The sequence below is a fragment of the Dendropsophus ebraccatus genome, chromosome 8 (genome assembly GCF_027789765.1).
Source record: "Dendropsophus ebraccatus isolate aDenEbr1 chromosome 8, aDenEbr1.pat, whole genome shotgun sequence".
In the NCBI taxonomy this organism is placed as follows: domain Eukaryota; kingdom Metazoa; phylum Chordata; class Amphibia; order Anura; family Hylidae; genus Dendropsophus; species Dendropsophus ebraccatus.
Window position 1 is genome coordinate 105,632,008 of NC_091461.1, and position 18,736 is coordinate 105,650,743.

Sequence of the window (18,736 nt, forward strand, 5' to 3'; positions counted from 1 at the left end):
CGGCAGGGAAGCCCGTCACAGTGAAGCATGGTCTACCTCCATGGCACTTGCTACAGCACTGACATCTACTAGAGGGAAATTATACAAGGGGCAATCTACTACCCTATGTAGTGTTCCCTTTTGTATATGGCCGGCCGCCTGTATAGTGCCCACGTAAGAAGATGGTCCCCTATTAAGTGCCCCATTTAGTAGGTGGCCCCTGTGCAGCTCCCCTAATGTAGACGAATAAAAAAAAAAAAACTCACCTCCCCTGGGACAGCAGCTGGCAAGATCTCACACCATAGGGGTGGGTGTTAGGGAAATTCTTGACAACTACTACGCAACAAGTGGCCTTGGGCTGTCCACATAACCTGCTTCTCCCTCCAATACACAGGCACAGTCACACTCACTCAGGACTCTGTGCGTTCTCTGCATAGTTAATGGCGCTCTCTAAGTATCCCCCATATAGTAGATGGCCTCTAGTGTGGTGCCTCCTTTAGTAGATGTCCCCTGTGTAGTGCCCCCTTTAGTAGATGACCCTGTGTAGTGCCCACTTTTGTAGATGACCCTGTGTAGTGGGCACTTTAGTAGATGGCCACCTGTGTAGTGCCCCCTTTAGTAGATGACCCTGTGTAGTGCCCACTTTAGTAGATTGCCACCTGTGTAGTGCCCCTTTTAGTAGATACCCCTCGTGTAGTGCCACCTTTAGTTGATGGCCCCCTGTGTAGTGTCCCCTTTAGTAGATGGCTCCTTTTATAGTGCCCCCTTTGGTAGATACCTCCCTGTATAGTGCCCCCTTTGGTAGATACCTCCCTGTATAGTGCCCCCTTTAGTAGATGGCCCCCTGTGTAGTGCCCTCTTTAGTAGATGGCTCCTTGTATAGTGCCCCCTGTGTAGTTTTCTTTATTTCTATAGCTATATTATTCTCATATTACTACTTTACCTTACTTATATTTAGGTTCTATACATCTACTATATAACTTATCATGTTGCTGTATTATTTCTTAAAGCACCTATATTACACCTATCCAATATACCTATTTTTTATTATTTCTATACCTATATTAATCTTATTATATCTCTATATTACTGTTATAATAAACCTATATCCTATAATATTAGCCTCTTCCATCTTCTCCTTTTTCTGTTCTCCTTCCGTCTCCTCTTCCGCTTTCTCCTTTACCTGCTTTTTTTCTCCTCTTCCTCCTCTTTCTCCTTTATGTGACTCCCACAACACAGCACCAGAGATATAGGGAGAAAAATTTAACGCAGATGTGAAGATTCCTTATAAGCTACACAAGATCACACATTTTATTTAACTCCTTACAAACAGAAGTCTTATTTGACTTGGATATCCTATCATAGGTTCAATATCTTTATCCCCTGAGGATTCCTGGTCTTAGTTATTCCCGGGAAGAAACACGTTGGAATTGTTTATTCTTCAGTCTTTAAATACCTGCTTTTATGCACAATTTTTTTTGTGAAAAACCTATCTATTGGTATAATTTTACTGGCCTTGCGTTGTGAAAAAGGTAGGGAGAGTAGGGCTTAGCTTTTTTTTTTTTAGGCTGGATAGATGAGGGTCATATCAGGGCCCCAAGTTACTAAACTATCCCTGACTAATTACAATTAGTTACTAAGGGTCCATTTACACGGAAAGATTATCTGACAGATTATCTGCCAAAGATTTGAAGCCAAAGCCAGGAATGGATTTGAAAAGAGGGTAGATCTCAGGCTTTCCTTTATGCCCTGATCTCTGTTTATAGTCTGTTTCTGGCTTTGGCTTCAAATCTTTGGCAGATAATCTGTCAGATAATCTTTCTGTGTAAATGGACCCTTATCCAGACTTATTGTATGATACACAAGTGATAGAAAAGTTTTTACAAAAAGATCTATGAATAAAAAGCCAGAGGCCTCTACTCACCCTGCGCTGTACAGTAACAGCGGGGACGTTGGGGTGGTCTGAGGTGGTGAGAGATGACATGAGGAGGATTTAACCAATACCAGTCCCAGAAAAGGATTCCAACCTGTAGATGTTTTACTGGTACAGATCTTCATAGAAGCCTTGATGGTTGTGCTGGGATTAACGGTGGTGGTATCTTGAGTTCCTCCAGTTCAGCCCCATGAATTTCCTTGAAGAAAGGATTAGATCTGATGCAGTCATGATGTCCTAGTCTTCTCTCTGGGTCCTTGGACAGCAGTTCCTTCAAGATGTCTTCAGCATTGCTCTCAAGATGATGTTGCGGCAGTGCAGAGATGATGCATCTTGAGCTGTGCTCTCCTGTCATCAGCTGGAAAAGGACGACTCCAAAGGAAAACCAGTCTGCTGCAAGGTTGTATCTGTCTCCAAGAGCTACCTCCGGTGCTATGTAGCCTTGGGTCCTGGCACATCCTATGATTCCCTCGGTCTTCTTCAGGGTGAGGCCAAAGTCTGCTATCTTTATGTGGCCAGAGCTGGTGATCAGGATGTTTGCCGGCTTCAGATTTCTGTGGATGAATCCTTTCCCATGAAGAAATTGTAGTCCTGATGTGATCTCGGCTGCGTAGAACGTGGCACTGGAGATGGGGAGACGTCCTTGTTTCTTCAGATGGTCGCTGAGATCTCCTCCAGAGGCAAACTCCATGGCCAGGAACCACTTGTTCTTCTTTGTTATAAACGAGCGCTGAGACTGGATGAGAAAAGGATTCCCTGCAGCCAGGTGTAGGATCTCATTCTCGATGTTAAAGGGGTTATCCAGTGCTACAAAAACATGGCCACTTTTCCCCCTACTGTTGTCTCCAGTTCAGGTGTGGTTTGCAATTAAAGGGAACCTGTCACCCCCCGTGCCGGGGTGACAGGCTCCCGACCCCCCGTTAGAGACCCCTATACTTACCTCATCCCGCCGGGTCCCGCTTCTGGATTCGGTCGGGTCCCGGAGATCTCAGCCGCTGCAGCCCGGCGCGCGCGCTGAGAGATGAGTCCAACGCTCATAGAGAATGACGGAGCGCTGGACTCTCCTGTCATTCTCTATGAGCGTTGGACTCATCTCTCAGCGCGCGCGCCGGGCTGCAGCGGCTGAGATCTCCGGGACCCGACCGAATCCAGAAGCGGGACCCGGCGGGATGAGGTAAGTATAGGGGTCTCTAACGGGGGGTCGGGAGCCTGTCACCCCGGTACGGGGGGTGACAGGTTCCCTTTAAGCTCTATTTACTTAAATGGAACTGAGTTTCAAAACCCCACCCAAACTGGAGACAACAGTAGGGGGAAAGTGGCCATGTTTTTGTAGCGCTGGATAACCCCTTTAATCCTCCTCTGCGCTGATGGTGAGTCTTTATCCACAATTTTCACAGCCAGGAGTGTGTTCAGGATGTTGTCCTTCACCTTCACCACGCTTCCAAAGCCGCCCTTGCTGATGATCTTTCCAAGGGTGAATCTCTTCAGGCTGATGGTGGATTCAGGGCGGCTCTCGCTGCTGGCTCCTGGCCTGGGCTCCTGGTCTTTCACATCCTCAGCCTGTTCTCCACTCTTCCTGATCTTTTTCTGGGGGCCATCCACACTCTCCTCAGATCTCTGCCTCTTTCCTTCGTACTTACCTCCATAGCTTCCATGCTGCACCTCTGGACATGCCTTCTTCTTTGGGGGGACCTGATGATCCTGACTCTTCTCTAATCCCCTTTTCTCCTCCTTAAAAAACTTTTTTTTTTTTATTAAAATTTTTATTAGATTTTAACAAAGTAAACAACAGCCATTCATAAAGGCCGACATGGACACTTTACAATAAAACAAATGTTTTAACATTGCAAATACAAAGTAACAACTGAGTTCTGCATTATTAGAAATCTAAGATAAAGTCCAAATAAAATGTGACTAAATCCCCCAGGAACTTAGACTCAACCCAGGACCCTATTATCTATAACATCAGCACAATCCTACTTCTCAGTGACAGTGATCGCTCCTATATGAGAGTCAGCTGTCAGCAGCGTCCCAACCACAGCAACTAGCTTACAGTTACAGGTGTGATGGGAGAAGAGACTGCAGTAATGTCTTATGTCATCCTGTGCCGCACAACAGGCAGCCTATACCAGCGTCCTTATAATAAAAGTATAATCTACTGGGGGTCTCTGATATAGACTATATTACTTTGTGGGGTCTCTGATATAGACTATGGGGGAGATTTATCAAACATGGTGTAAATTAAACCTGGCTCAGTTGCCCCTAGCAACCAATCAGATTCCACCTTTCATTTTTCAAAGAGTCTGTGAGGAATGAAAGGTGGAATCTGATTGGTTGCTAGGGGCAACTGGGCCAGTTTCACTTTACACCATGTTTGATAAATCTCCCCCTATATTACTATGTGGGGTCTCTGATATAGGATATATTACTATGTGGGGTCTCTGATATAGGATATATTACTATGTGGGGTCTCTGATATAGAATATATTACTATGTGGGTTCTCTGATATAAACTATATTACTATTTGGGGGGGTCCGTGATATAAAATATATTTCTATGTGGGATCACTGATATCGACTAAATTACTATGTGTGGTCTCTGATATTGAATATATTACTATGTGGGGTCTCATATAGGATATATTACTATGTGGGTTCTCTGATATAGAATATATTACTATGTGGGGTCTCTGATATAAACTATATTACTTTTTGGGGGGGTCCGTGATATAAAATATATTTCTATGTGGGATCACTGATATCGACTAAATTACTATGTGTGGTCTCTGATATAGAATATATTACTATGTGGGGGTCTCTGATATAGGATATATTACTATGTGGGGGTCTCTGATATAGGATATATTACTATGTGGGGGTCTCTGATATAGGATATATTACTATGTGGGGTCTCTGATATAGGATATATTACTATGTGGGGGTCTCTGATATAGGATATATTACTATGTGGGGGTCTCTGATATAGGATATATTACTATGTGGGGTCTCTGACATAGAATATATTACTATGTGGGGGTCTCTGATATAGGATATATTACTATGTGGGGGTCTCTGATATAGGATATATTACTATGTGGGGGTCTCTGATATAGGATATATTACTATGTGGGTTCCCTGATATAGGATATATTATTATGTGGGGATCTCTGATATAGGATATATTACTATGTGGGGTCTCTGATATAGAATATATTACTATGTGGGGGTCTCTGATATAGGATATATTACTATGTGGGGGTCTCTGATATAGGATATATTACTATGTGGGGGTCTCTGATATAGGATATATTATTATGTGGGGTCTCTGATATTGGATATATTACTATGTGGGGTCTCTGATATATACTATATTACTATTTGGGGGGGGGGTCCGTGATATAAAATATATTTCTATGTGAAATCGCTGATATAGACTATATTACTATGTGTGGTCTCTGATATAGGATATATTACTATGTGGGGGTCTCTGATATAGGATATATTACTATGTGGGGTCTCTGATATAGAATATATTACTATGTGGGGGTCTCTGATATAGGATATATTACTATGTGGGGGTCTCTGATATAGGATATATTACTATGTGGGGGTCTCTGATATAGGATATATTACTATGTGGGGTCTCTGATATAGAATATATTACTATGTGGGGGTCTCTGATATTGGATATATTACTATGTGGGGTCTCTGATATAGGATATATTACTATGTGGGGGTCTCTGATATAGGATATATTACTATGTGGGGGTCTCTGATATAGAATATATTACTATGTGGGGGTCTCTGATATTGGATATATTACTATGTGGGGTCTCTGATATAGGATATATTACTATGTGGGGGTCTCTGATATAGGATATATTACTATGTGGGTTCCCTGATATAGGATATATTACTATGTGGGGTCTCTGATATAGGATATATTACTATGTGGGGGGTCTCTGATATAGGATATATTACTATGTGGGGGGTCTCTGATATAGGATATATTATTATGTGGGGTCTCTGATATAGGATATATTACTATGTGGGGGGTCTCTGATATAGGATATATTACTATGTGGGCATACCTCCCAACCGTCCCGGATTTCGCGGGACAGTCCCGTTTTCGGGGTTCTGTCCCGCGGTCCCGGAACGGCCCCCCGTGTCCCGCATTTTAAGTGGCCCCAGCGAAAAAAACAATAAATCAGTTACTCACCTGTCCTCCGGTCCCAGCAGCTCCTCTCCCGGCAGAGCGCGCACTCCCGTCATCCTCCGGGGCGGGCAGCGGGGGGTACAGAGTCACTAACTGTACCGGAAGTGACCTGCTCATGAATTACTTCCGGCACAGTCAGTGTCTGTATACCCCGCTGCCCGCCCCGGAGGATGACGGGAGTGCGCGCTCTGCCGGGAGAGGAGCTGCTGGGACCGGAGGACAGGTGAGTTACTGGTTTATTGTTTTTGCCGCTGGGGCCACACTAATGGGGGGATTGGCTACTCTGTGGGGCGCTATATGGGGTATTGGCTACTATGTGGGGGGATTGGCTACTATGTGGGGCACTATATGGAGGCATTAGCTACTATATGGGGGGCATTGGCTACTATGTGGGGCATATTTGGGGCATTGGCTACTATGTGGGGCATATATGGCGGCATTGGCTACTATGTGGGGCATATATGGGGGATTGGCTACTATGTGGGCACTATATGGGGGATTGGCTACTATGTGGGGCATATATGGGGGCATTGGCTACTATGTGGGCACTATATGGGGGATTGGCTACTATCTGGGGCATATATGGGGGCATTGGCTACTATGTGGGCACTCTGGGGGTTTGGCTATTATGTGGGGCACTATATGGGGATTGGCTACTATGTGGGGCACTATATGGGGGGATTGGCTACTATGTGGGACACTATATGGGGATTGGCTACTATGTGGGGCACTATATGGGGGCATGGCTACTATGTGGGGCACTATATGGGGCATTGGATACTATGTGGGGCACTATATGGGGCATTGGATACTATGTGGGGCACTATATGGGGCATTGGATACTATGTGGGGCACTATATGGGGCATTGGCTACTATGTGGGCACTATATGGGGGATTGGATTCTATGTGGGGCACTACGTGGGGGATTGGCTACTATGTGGGGCACTATGTGGGGGATTGGCTACTATGTGGGCACTATATGGGGGATTGGATTCTATGTGGGGCACTATGTGGGGGATTGGATACTATGTGGGGCACTATGTGGGGGATTGGCTACTATGTGGGGCATATATGGGGGCATTGGCTACTATGTGGGCACTCTGGGGGTTTGGCTATTATGTGGGGCACTATATGGGGATTGGCTACTATGTGGGGCACTATATGGGGGGATTGGCTACTATGTGGGACACTATATGGGGATTGGCTACTATGTGGGGCACTATATGGGGGCATGGCTACTATGTGGGGCACTATATGGGGCATTGGATACTATGTGGGGCACTATATGGGGCATTGGATACCATGTGGGGCACTATATGGGGCATTGGATACTATGTGGGGCACTATATGGGGGATTGGATTCTATGTGGGGCACTATGTGGGGGATTGGATACTATGTGGGGCACTATGTGGGGGATTGGATTCTATGTGGGGCACTATGTGAGGATTGGATACTATGTTGGTCACTATATGGGGGCATTGGATACTATGTGGGGCACTATGTGGGGGATTGGATACTATGTGGGGCACTATGTGGGGGATTGGATTCTATGTGGGGCACTATAATGGGGGATTGGATACCATATAGGGCATTTTTGGCGGGATTGGATACTGTATAGGGCACTATTCAGTCAGCAGCATGTAGTGGCTATGGAGGGTTGATATAGGGGCGTGGCTATGGAGGGTTGCTATGGGGGTGTGGCTATGGAGGGTCAATATGGGGGCGTGGCTATTGGGACCGCGGCGCACATGTCCCTCTTTGCTCTTTGCAAAAGTTGGGAGGTATGTGTGGGGTCTCTGATATAGGATATATTACTATGTGGGGGGTCTCTGATATAGGATATATTATTATGTGGGGTCTCTGATATAGGATATATTACTATGTGGGGGGTCTCTGATATAGGATATATTATTATGTGGGGTCTCTGATATAGGATATATTACTATGTGGGTTCCCTGATATAGGATATATTACTATGTGGGGGTCTCTGATATAGGATATATTACTATGTGGGGTCTTTGATATAGGATCTATTACTATATGGGATGGGGCCCCTGACATGGCACTATTTGCCATTTCACTACGGGGCCCTCTGAATTCTAGTTATATCCATGATGTTGGATTAAAGAAAGGATAGAATGTACAGTATCTGACGACCGGTGAGGTGATGTCCAGCACAATACATTTAGTCCGGCATCAGTAGGATCCTCACTAGTATGAATTATTGGATGGTGATCACGAAGGTAAAACGTTCCTGCCGATCAGTGATTCTCAGGATTTTATTGGACGCGAGATTAAAGGAATTCTCCTGTGGGTATGACTAACAGCTATCATTGCACAAGCTGTGATTTGCAGATCCTATAAATAACTGCTATATCACTTGAGGGCGAAAATAAGTTTACTTAGGACGTTATGGGGCCAAAGTACATTGAGAGCTTCAAACTGCCCAAGAAAATGGTTCAGCGCCAAATCTTTAATCAGGAAAAGAGAAGGAGCGAGGTCAGGTAAACACGGAGCTTGTCGGGGCAAGTCGTGAACCCGTCACACCCATCCCTGTGCATTGTACATTGTGCTGCCCATATATGGTCAGGGGCGGGCCGGCTTCCGGGAATGGTGACATCATCAGAGTGTATTATTGGAGCAGGGTGATAGAGCCACCCAGCAACCGACTGACATGGGAGACCTGCGCTCCTCCAAACACTGACACCACTGCAAGATTCAAAGCAAGGGCCCGGGAGTTTCCCGCGGATTATAAAAAAAAAATACAAAAAAGAAAAACAAGATAGAAAAACAAGAAGCTCAGGAGTTAAAAAGTTCACAGAGAACAGTGGGAAGAGAGGGAGAGGAGGGAGCGGTTATACTTTCTTTGTGTCATTTGTGGAAGTAGGAAAACTGCTTAACTTCAATATATCAGACGTGATTCTACAGATCCCCTATAATAGTGTCATCTACAGATCCTCATAACAGTGTCATCTACAGGTCCTCCATAACAGTGTCATCTACACATCCCCATAACAGTGTCCTCTACAGATCCCCCATAACAGTGCCCTCTACAGATCCCCCATAACAGTGTCCTCTACAGATCCCCTATTACAGTGTCATCTACACATCCCTCATAACAGTGTCCTCTACAGATCCCCATAACAGTGTCATCTACAGATCCCCCATAATAGTGTCATCTACAGATCCCCCATAACAGTGTCATCTACAGATCCCCTATCAGTGTTATCTACAGATCCCCCATAACAGTGTCATCTACAGATCCCCCATAATAGTGTCATCTACAGATCCCCCATAACAGTGTCATCTACAGATCCCCCATAACAGTGTCATCTACAGATCCCCTATCAGTGTTATCTACAGATCCCCCATAACAGTGTCATCTACAGATCCCCCATAACAGTGTCATCTACAGATCCCCCATAATAGTGTCATCTACAGCTCCCCCATAATAGTGTAATCTACAGATCCCCTATCAGTGTTATCTACAGATCCCCCATAACAGTGTCATCTACAGATCCCCCATAATAGTGTCATCTACAGATCTCCCATAACAGTGTCATCTACAGATCCCCCATAACAGTGTCATCTACAGATCCCCCATAATAGTGTCATCTACAGCTCCCCCATAATAGTGTAATCTACAGATCCCCCATAATAGTGTCATCTACAGATCCCCCATAACAGTGTCATCTACAGATCCCCCATAACAGTGTCTTCTACAGATCCCCCATAACAGTGTCATCTACAGATCCCCCATAACAGTGTCATCTACAGATCCCCCATAACAGTGTCATCTACAGATCCCCCATAACACTGTTATATACAGATCCCCCATATGTGGCTGATAATGTGGAGAGATCAGTGAGATGTGTGAGTGAAGGTGCAGTAGACCCCCCTCACCCCCTCCCACCTCCACCCCTCGGGCGCGGGCAGATGGATCGGTGCGATGATAATGCTGTAATGTGAGAGGTTAAGTGTGGAGATGTGCAGAACAAGATAAAATATTAATTCAATGCCAGAGATGATGAGTTTTGGGTATCAAAGGGACGTCCGAGGGGAGATGGCGGATAGACAGCTGCAACATTAGACAGGAGGAGAGGGATCACAGGGAGGAAACCGCAGTACGGCCCATCTGCTCCCCCAGCAGATACAATAAGGGACAAGCTTCACACGGCCAGAGGTAGAAGAGAACGCAACAACTAAACCTGACACAACAGAAAGGTGTTACCTACAGCAACCAATCAGATTGCAGCTCTCATTTCTAATCTGTTCTGGAATCTGAATAAAGCTGGAATCTGATTGGACCTCATTCCGGGCTGAAAAACGTGCGTCCGTAATATGGACACAAATTCTGAAAGCTATCCCACCTTTGTAGTGAACATTGGAGGTCCGGCCAAACGTTATGCCAACATATACCCCAATGGGGGAGATTTATCAAACATGATGTAAAGTGAAACTGGCTCAGTTGCCCCTAGCAACCAATCAGATTCCACCTTTCATTTTCCAAACAGTCTGTGAGGAATGAAAGGTGGAATCTGATTGGTTGCTAGGGGCAACTGATCCACATTCACTTTACACCATGTTTGATAAATCTCCCCCTATGTTCACATCAGATCCGGTGATTATAATGGACAGAACGCAGTCAAACTTTTAGAGTTTGTAAGCATTAAAAGTATTGTATCCTGTATACTGATGGTTAAGCTGTGTTATACAACAAGCATGGGGTAATCTTTAGATGTAAACTTAGTTTTAAAGGGATAGTTCAGAAAAAAAAAATGTTTTCCTTCAAATCAACTGGTGCAAGAGATTTGTAATTTACTTATAGTAAAAACTCTCAAGTCTTCCAGTACTTATTAGCTGCTGCATGTCCTGCAGGAAGTGGTGTATTCTTTACAGGCAGACACAGCGCTCTCTGCTGCCATCTCTCTCCATGTTAGGAACTGTCCAGAGCAATAGCAAATCCCCATAGAAAACCTCTCCTGCTCTGGACAGTTTCTGGCAAGGACAGTGGTGGGAGCAGCGAGTGCTGTGTCAGAATGGAAACAATTACACTTCCTGCAGGACATACAGCAGCTGATAAGTACTGGAAAAGTTCCGATTTTTAAATAGACGTAAATTATAAAATCTCTGGCACCAGTTGATTTGAAAGATTTTTTTTTTGCTGAACTACCCCTTCAAGGTGTAATCCAGGGGCATACCTATAGGGGCACAGTGCCCCATAAGCATCCCTACCGCATAAGAAAACACCAGTATTATAAATGGCACGTGGTAGACATAGGACTTTACCAGTTACAGATTGTCCAGGATTAGGAAAGCATATCCGCTTTCTGCCACAAGCAGCGCCACCACCTGTTCACAGGTTGTGTTTGGAATTGCAGTTCAACCCCATTGAGGTTAACTGAACAATCACACAACCAGTGACTAAACGGTTTGCACTGCTAATTATTGCATCAAAGTATACAACAAAGCAAAGATGAGAAAGTGGTATTAGCAGAAAACTTAACTTAGATCTAAAAAAAAAAAAGAAAAAAAAATATATGATATATTTCTATTTTTCATAAAACCTAACTCCAGCAGACTAGGTTTACTGGCTGCTTTCTGTAATACTTTTCTTCGGTGTACTGCCCCTTTAAGAGTTTGTTGTGCTATGGTCACATGATATACAAAAGAAAACCGACACTGCCGTGATCGAAACTGGATTCAGAGATGGTAAGAAATCCCAAGATGTTTACATTTACTATTAGACCACGGGGTTCACAGCCTGCACCAAAACTACAACTCTCATCATGCTTTGACAGGAATGGCATGATGAGGGTTGTAGTTTTGCAATACCTAGAGAGCAGTAGGTTGGGAAATACTGATTTACAGCTTCCTTGTGTCTATAGTTCTAGCTTGTGTATCCTGTAATTATGTTATGTATCAGGTTTCAGGTCATATGTTAAAGGGACAGTGCTTTTTTTTAACACTTCTGTTTCTGGAACGATTGATAACGCTCATAAATTTGCGCCTAACATATGCTACACCTAATTTCATATCTATGCACAATAAGACTAATATTTTTGCGTTAAAAAAAAAAAAAAAAAATAGTTTTGTTACAAGTTAAGCTAAACTTATATATATTCTTTTCAATCACCTAAAGCTAAACATAAAACTCCTTGAAAATTTTTATTAAAAAAGGCAAAAAAAGACATAAAATACTTTTGACATGCATTTTTATTGCAATGTAAAAAAAAAAAAAAAAATCAATATAAATTAAAAAAAAAAAAAAGTTCTAAACTTTTTACCAAATCTTTTTGAATTTGTTTTTCTTAAATAGAACAGGTGGAATTATCTTCCGAAACAGAAAACAAAAAAAACATAGAAAAAAAATTATAACTTTATTACAAAGGTTAAACTCAAAAAGAGTTCAAATATTCTCTTCTGTACAGACCATGATGGGTTTGTCGAGGACCCAAAATAAGAACATAAATATAACTTACAAAGAGCTCAAAGCCGCTTCTACTGACACACGTCAGCCTTTTATAATATATAAAAAAACAGATATTTACACATTTATATATATATATATAATATAGAATTAGGTCAAAGACAAGCAGAATTTGTCATATAAAAAAACAAAAATTATCAGACGACTGCCCCCCCCATCCCCTCCCCCTTCTCTGTATGAGAACTACAGAAGTTGTACAGTCCTTATAGCAGGTTATCCTTAATACTGAACGATCAATAAAACTTAAAGGGTCCATGCAGGTCTCAATGTTACACACAGGCCTGGTGCTGTAGAATTGATTCTGCTTTCTGCCCTACCACCTCTCGCTCCGACGGAAGGCCGGGCAGACCCCCTTCGCGCACACGTGTTCAACAGTTAGATCACGGCCGCCTATTTTTGATTTCTCCTCCAATCAGGAGTTTCAACCTGAAATCGCTTCATGTTCTCTCCTCCGTTACTCTCTTTCCTGGCTCTCGCTCCCGGCCAGTCCCGCTCGCTCAGAACGTCTGCAGTTGCTGCGTTAACATGAGCTGGCAGCCGCTGTTGACGTGATTCATCACTTTCTGTTTGAGCTGGGCGACCTGCTCCCGGAGCATGTTGGCCGTGGACGCCAGTTCTGAGTTCTGGGACTTTAAGTTTTTCACTTTGTCTTCCAAGCGGGCGATGCGTTCCAGCTTCCTCTTCCTGCACTTGGAGGCTGCGATCCTGTTCCTCATACGCTTCCGCTCGGCTTTTATCCTCTCCTGAGACTCCATATCGATGGGGGAGAGAGGAGGGGTCTCGCCGGGCATTTCGGGCACAGTTTGGGGCTCTTCTTTCAGAGCCTGCAGCCTCGGGTGCTGGACGGGCATGGGCGGGCTGGCGTGATGCTGGGAGGGGAAGCCCATGGCATTGCTGTTGAAGGCAGGGGTGGTGCTGATGGTAGTTGGGTTGAAGTTGTTCAGGTTGGCATAGACAGGGGGCTCATTGTGCAAAGGGTTATTGTATCCATTGTTACCGGCTATGGAGGAGACCGGCGTCAGTCCAGTGCTGGCAGGGGGCTGGGGAGCAGAGGGGACATTGGGCAAGTTATTCTGGTTATGAAGTTCTGCCAGCGCCCTGACAAAGCCCTCCGCAAAGCCCTCCTGCTCGTCCGTGACATTTTTCGGGCAGAGAAACTGGGTGGGAGTAGGGGTGGTAGTGATCATCCCATTGCTGGACTGGATGATGAGCCTCTCCAACTCCGGAGAAGCCAGCTTGAGAAGTCCGACATCCGGAGAGGTGAGGAGGTCCGCCGCCTTGCTCCTCAGGTGAGGTTTGATGGCGCTGGACGGGTCGGACAGGTTCAGGGTCATGCTCTGCTTCAGCACTTTAGGGTTGTATCCATAGCCAGCAGGCTCCGGCTGGCTGAAGGCAGCGCTCAGTGCATCGTCGTAGAAAGTAGGTTCCATCCTAGCAGTCATACACACTGTAACCGAGCCACTGGCGGAAAGGTGGGGGGCACCGGTCACTGGGGTCTACAAAGGCGTCCTGCAAAGAGCAAAGAAAACGGGGGATTAGTGGGATGTCCTGACACAACAGGATTTAGAAGAAGCCCAGCAGCATATCCCTCCCTATACCACTTCTCTATCACATACAGACTTTTACTTCCAAAATCCCTAGAACAACCCATACTAACTTCTAAAGCAGTCCCTGATCCCTTACACCGGTGTCCCCAAACTTGTGGCTCTCCAGCTGTTGCAAAACTACAACTCCCAGCATGCCCTGACAGCCGAAGGCTGTCAGGGCATGCTGGGAGTTGTAGTTTTGCAACAGCTGGAGAGCCACAAGTTTGGGGACACTTCCCAATAGTGCATCACCACTACTTGTAGGGGTGTCCTATAACTTGCACCCCTCTAACAGTGGACATAACTAATTGACCCCTCCCCTTACAATGAACCCCAATAACAGGGGCTCTTTGGGTGCCCCTTACTATCACCCTTAAACTGTAGACCCCAGATACTAGGGCAGCTGTCCCACCTGTACCCAGCGCCCTGCATCCCTATTCCCAGTCCCAGGGACTCTCAGCAGAACTTCTCAAGACTTCTCAGAACTCCAGCTTGTCCCTCCTGAAGTTGTGTAAGTTGTCGCCCGTCGTCGGTGTGGTCCCTCCCGGCCCCCGTCCACCCTCCCTGAGCTGACAGGGCAGCCAGGTCCCCCTGTCTTACTTGTAGTCAGGCTGCCGCGGTCCGGGCTGCGCCGCTGACACTGCTGGGAGCTCTGCTCTCTACACTCTGAGTCCGGGCAGCGTGCAGCTAACTCTTATCTGCGGGCAGTCACCCACTAAAAATAGACATGATGTCACCCCCGCGGCCTGCCATTGGCTAAGAGCTTAGTGGGCGGGGCTAAGGGTGCAAATGAACCCTGGTCGCTATGGTGACCGACCTAGAAGATTCTAACTCTCGCGGAGGATGATGGGATGAGGTAATGCTGGTCACAGGCCGAGGTGCATTGTGGGCTGACGTCGTGTTGTTGGAGGTGTCGGTCTCCGGGACGCGGGGTTTGATGTGTGTTCCCGCCACCTGCCTGGAAGTGACTGCCCGCTCCGGACACCGGGGAGACCGGGCCGCAGCTGCTGCAGAACCTTACCAGCTTACTACCTGCCTCTGTGACTGACAGCTCAAACTTCTGTGACTGACAGCTCGGCCGTCCTGAGGAGGGACTGTGGGCTCCGGAGTAGGCAGGGGGCAGGTGGATTGGTATTCTGGGACTGAAGATGCTGCAGAACCTCCTGCTGTGATTGGCAGCTTGTCTGCGCTGACTGACAACTCACAGCCTATCCTCAGCAGAGGTTCTGCAGCAGCTTCGCCTGATAGTAGACGGCTGGGACTTGTAGTTCAACAGGTTATTGACCAGTTTTACCCATACAGACTATGAAGGTCTCTGCTGCACATTCCCTCCACCTGGATATAGGGGTACCTGATGCCCCCCCAGAATATAGGGGTACCTGATGCCCCCCCAGAATATAGGGGTACCTGATGCCCCCCCCAGAATATAGGGGTACCTGATGCCCCCCCGAATATAGGGGTACCTGATGCCCCCCCCGAATATAGGGGTACCTGATGCTCCCCAGAATATAGGGGTACGTGATGCCCCCCCCCAGAATATAGGGGTATCTGATGCCCCCCAGGATATAGGGATACCTGATGCCCCCCAGAATATAGGGGTACCTGATGCCCCCCAGAATATAGGGGTACCTGATGCCCCCCAGAATATAGGGGTACCTGATGCCCCCCAGAATATAGGGGTACCTGATGCCCCCCAAGATATAGGGGTCTCTAGTGTCCCCCCAGGTAATAGGGGTCTCTAGTGTCCCCCCAGGATATAGGGGTCTCTAGTGTCCCCCCAGGATATAGGGGTCTCTAGTGTCCCCCCAGGATATAGGGGTCTCTAGTGTCCCCCCAGGATATAGGGGTCTCTAGTGTCCCCCCAGGATATAGGGGTCTCTAGAGTCCCCCCAGGATATAGGGGTCTCTAGAGTCCCCCCAGGATATAGGGGTCTCTAGTGTCCCCCCAGGATATAGGGGTCTCTAGTGTCCCCCCCCCAGGATATAGGGGTCTCTACTGTCCCCCCAGGATATAGGGGTCTCTAGTGTCCCCCCAGGATATAGGGGTCTCTAGTGTCCCCCAGGATATAGGGGTCTCTAGTGTGTCCCCCCCAGGATATAGGGGTCTCTACTGTCCCCCCAGGATATAGGGGTCTCTACTGTCCCACCCAAAACAAAGGGGTCTTGCCTGTCCCCCCCAGGATATAGGGGTTTCGACTGTTCCCCCCAAAATATAGGGGTCTCTACTGTCCCCCCAGGATATAGGGGTCTCTACTGTTCCGCCCCACGATATAGGGGTCTCTTCTGTCCCCCCACAATATAGGGGTCTATCGTGCATCCCCCAGGATATTGGGATCTCTGCTGTTCCCCCAGGACATACAATGTCTCTAGTGCCACCAGGATAAAGGGGACTCTAATGCCCCTCAGGATATTGGGGTCTCTGCGGCCCCCTCACTGTATAGGGGTTTCTGCTGTGCTTCTGCCTTATAGTAGTAAATTGCTAATATGAATGAAGGTCAATGGAGATAATACAGATGGCTGATAACAGGGAACAATGGCTGTGATGCAGTTCAGGCTTCATATGAGTTGGGGTCTGCTCGGTATATCTTGTTCTCTAGGAGATTATTTCTTGGCCCTGTTGGGGCGTCCTGGCTCCTCGTCCCATAGTTGTGGGCTCAGAGCAGTAAACATGGATGGGAGATTCAGGAGCTAGAGGAGGAGGCGTTGATCACTGATACCCGCTGTGGGTGGGTGGAGATACAGATGGAGTAAAATATGGCAGGGGGGTGGGCAGTGGCACCAAGCAGAGTTTGCCTGTGGCAAAAAAAGCATTTTGGATGGGAGGGGGGAGGTGACAGAGGAGCAGGTTCTGGTCTCTGGTGTGGGATGAACCATACAGGGTTAATCAATTTTCAGCAGGGGGTGGACGGAGCAGTGCTGCTTTCTGGCAGGACACTAAAGGGTTAAGTGGGCGAGCGAGAGGAAACCCCTTGTGCGCTCTCCAGCCGGGCGTTCTGTACTTTGTGGAGAAACACAAGAGCTTCAAGAAGATTGAAAGAAGAAGGAGAATCCGCTGTAACACATTGTAGTAAGGAAGAAGCCCTGAGGTCGTAAAGATACAATGTAACGTTTCTATCGCTGCAAACATGCTGTGACTTGTAGTTCTTCAGCAGCCAGCAACAACCTCCTCCAGCTTGTTTGTTACATTAATTTCCCGTAAGGATTTATTCATTACTTTATGCAATTACTTTATTACTTGAAACTATGACTCCCAACATGCTGAGCGGTAGTACCGCAGTCTTAGAAGATAAGCTTCTGCCGAACTTGCTGCAACTTGTAGTCCCACAAGAGATGTAACTGGCCCTTCTTAGTTAAGTCAGTGAAGACAGACTAAAGCCATCAATGTGTATTTGGTTGTTATGTTCCCAGGCTGCTGTACTCATATTGGCATGCTGTGACTTCTAGTCCCACTACAGCCTCAGATAGCCTCTTCTGGTCTATTCCTTATAAGAAAGACCTGGAATGACATTAAGGGTGTAAGTGTAGTTAACCCTATATGTAGCTTTGTGAGTTTTAATACATTTCTGCCCCTCTTATCTCGTTTGGTGCTGTGCGAGACGTGCGTTCCGTCTGTGTAGTGAGGAGTTAAGTCATGGGTGGGAGCTCTGGAGACTTGTTTAATATTACAGGGGTGTGGACTGCTGGCCTGTGACTGACAGCTATTGTGCCCAGTCCTGTGAGAAAGGCTCATAATGACCATATATTGTGTGCTGGGGTCAGGCCGGCCCCTCCCTTCTGGGGGCCCTTTCCAAGGCTTGTCAGGTCTCCTTAACCCATTACTGGACAGGCCAGAGGACCAGCAATAGCATGCATGCTAAACATAGGAGTGAAGTTTACATTAGGAAACCTCCCTTTAGGGTTTACTATAGGGTTCAACTCGCACTGCAGCAGTTGAATTACGTGGAGATATGAAGCCGCCTGGCAAATGGTTTTTTTTAATGTTAACAGGTGCAGAGATGTTCCTCTAATCCGGCATTTGGTAATCCAGACAGTCCCGCACTCAGATTATCAGATTTCTATACCCATTAGATAACACCTTATTAGCTGAAACCGTGCTCTGTGCCAGGTCTGGTTATAGGTTATCATTGAAGCCACACAGCAAAAAGGCACAAAAGGAGCACAATCCCAAATGTGACCTCATACGGTTATCATGGCCAGGCGAGAGAGCGCCATAAACCTTTATACCGTATATAGGCCATTATCACATAGAGGCGATGGACTTTGGATTCTTGCTGTGCAGACATTTATGGACTGGATTTGACATCATAAAGGGCCTCGTATTGATAGGTCATGCAGTGTCTTATACTGGGTGCCACAAGGTGGCGCCAGCTACATCTACCTAATGATAGGGAATATTGATCCCTATGAAAATTAATGGCAACACCAACAGTCATTTAAGTATCGGACTCTTCCAGTTTGTGGCAGCTGCTTGATCAGCAAATTCTTCCAAGTATCAATAACTCCAAATAGAGCTGGAAGTCTTTATCATTA

General features: G+C 46.3%; 3 protein-coding genes across 3 annotated transcripts in view; 1 reads left to right on the forward strand and 2 right to left on the reverse strand.

The window, feature by feature from the left end:
* The window catches only part of FGGY (FGGY carbohydrate kinase domain containing), a 381,964-nt gene that overhangs the window by 35,471 nt on the left and 327,757 nt on the right, over positions 1 to 18,736 (forward strand). The gene's annotated exons all lie outside the window — the stretch shown is intronic.
* LOC138800107 (protein kinase C theta type-like) lies at positions 2,034 to 3,567 on the reverse strand. The gene is made up of 3 exons (XM_069981915.1): positions 3,553 to 3,567; positions 3,308 to 3,499; positions 2,034 to 2,648 (listed from the first exon to the last, which is right to left on the reverse strand). The coding sequence occupies exons 1-3, from the start codon at positions 3,565 to 3,567 to the stop codon at positions 2,034 to 2,036; spliced, it is 822 nt and encodes a 273-aa protein (XP_069838016.1).
* JUN (Jun proto-oncogene, AP-1 transcription factor subunit) lies at positions 12,492 to 14,912 on the reverse strand. Its single transcript, XM_069979405.1, has 2 exons — positions 14,807 to 14,912; positions 12,492 to 14,129 (listed from the first exon to the last, which is right to left on the reverse strand). Exon 2 carries the CDS (start codon positions 14,060 to 14,062, stop codon positions 13,118 to 13,120), a length of 945 nt encoding a protein of 314 aa, XP_069835506.1. The 5' UTR covers positions 14,063 to 14,129; positions 14,807 to 14,912; the 3' UTR covers positions 12,492 to 13,117.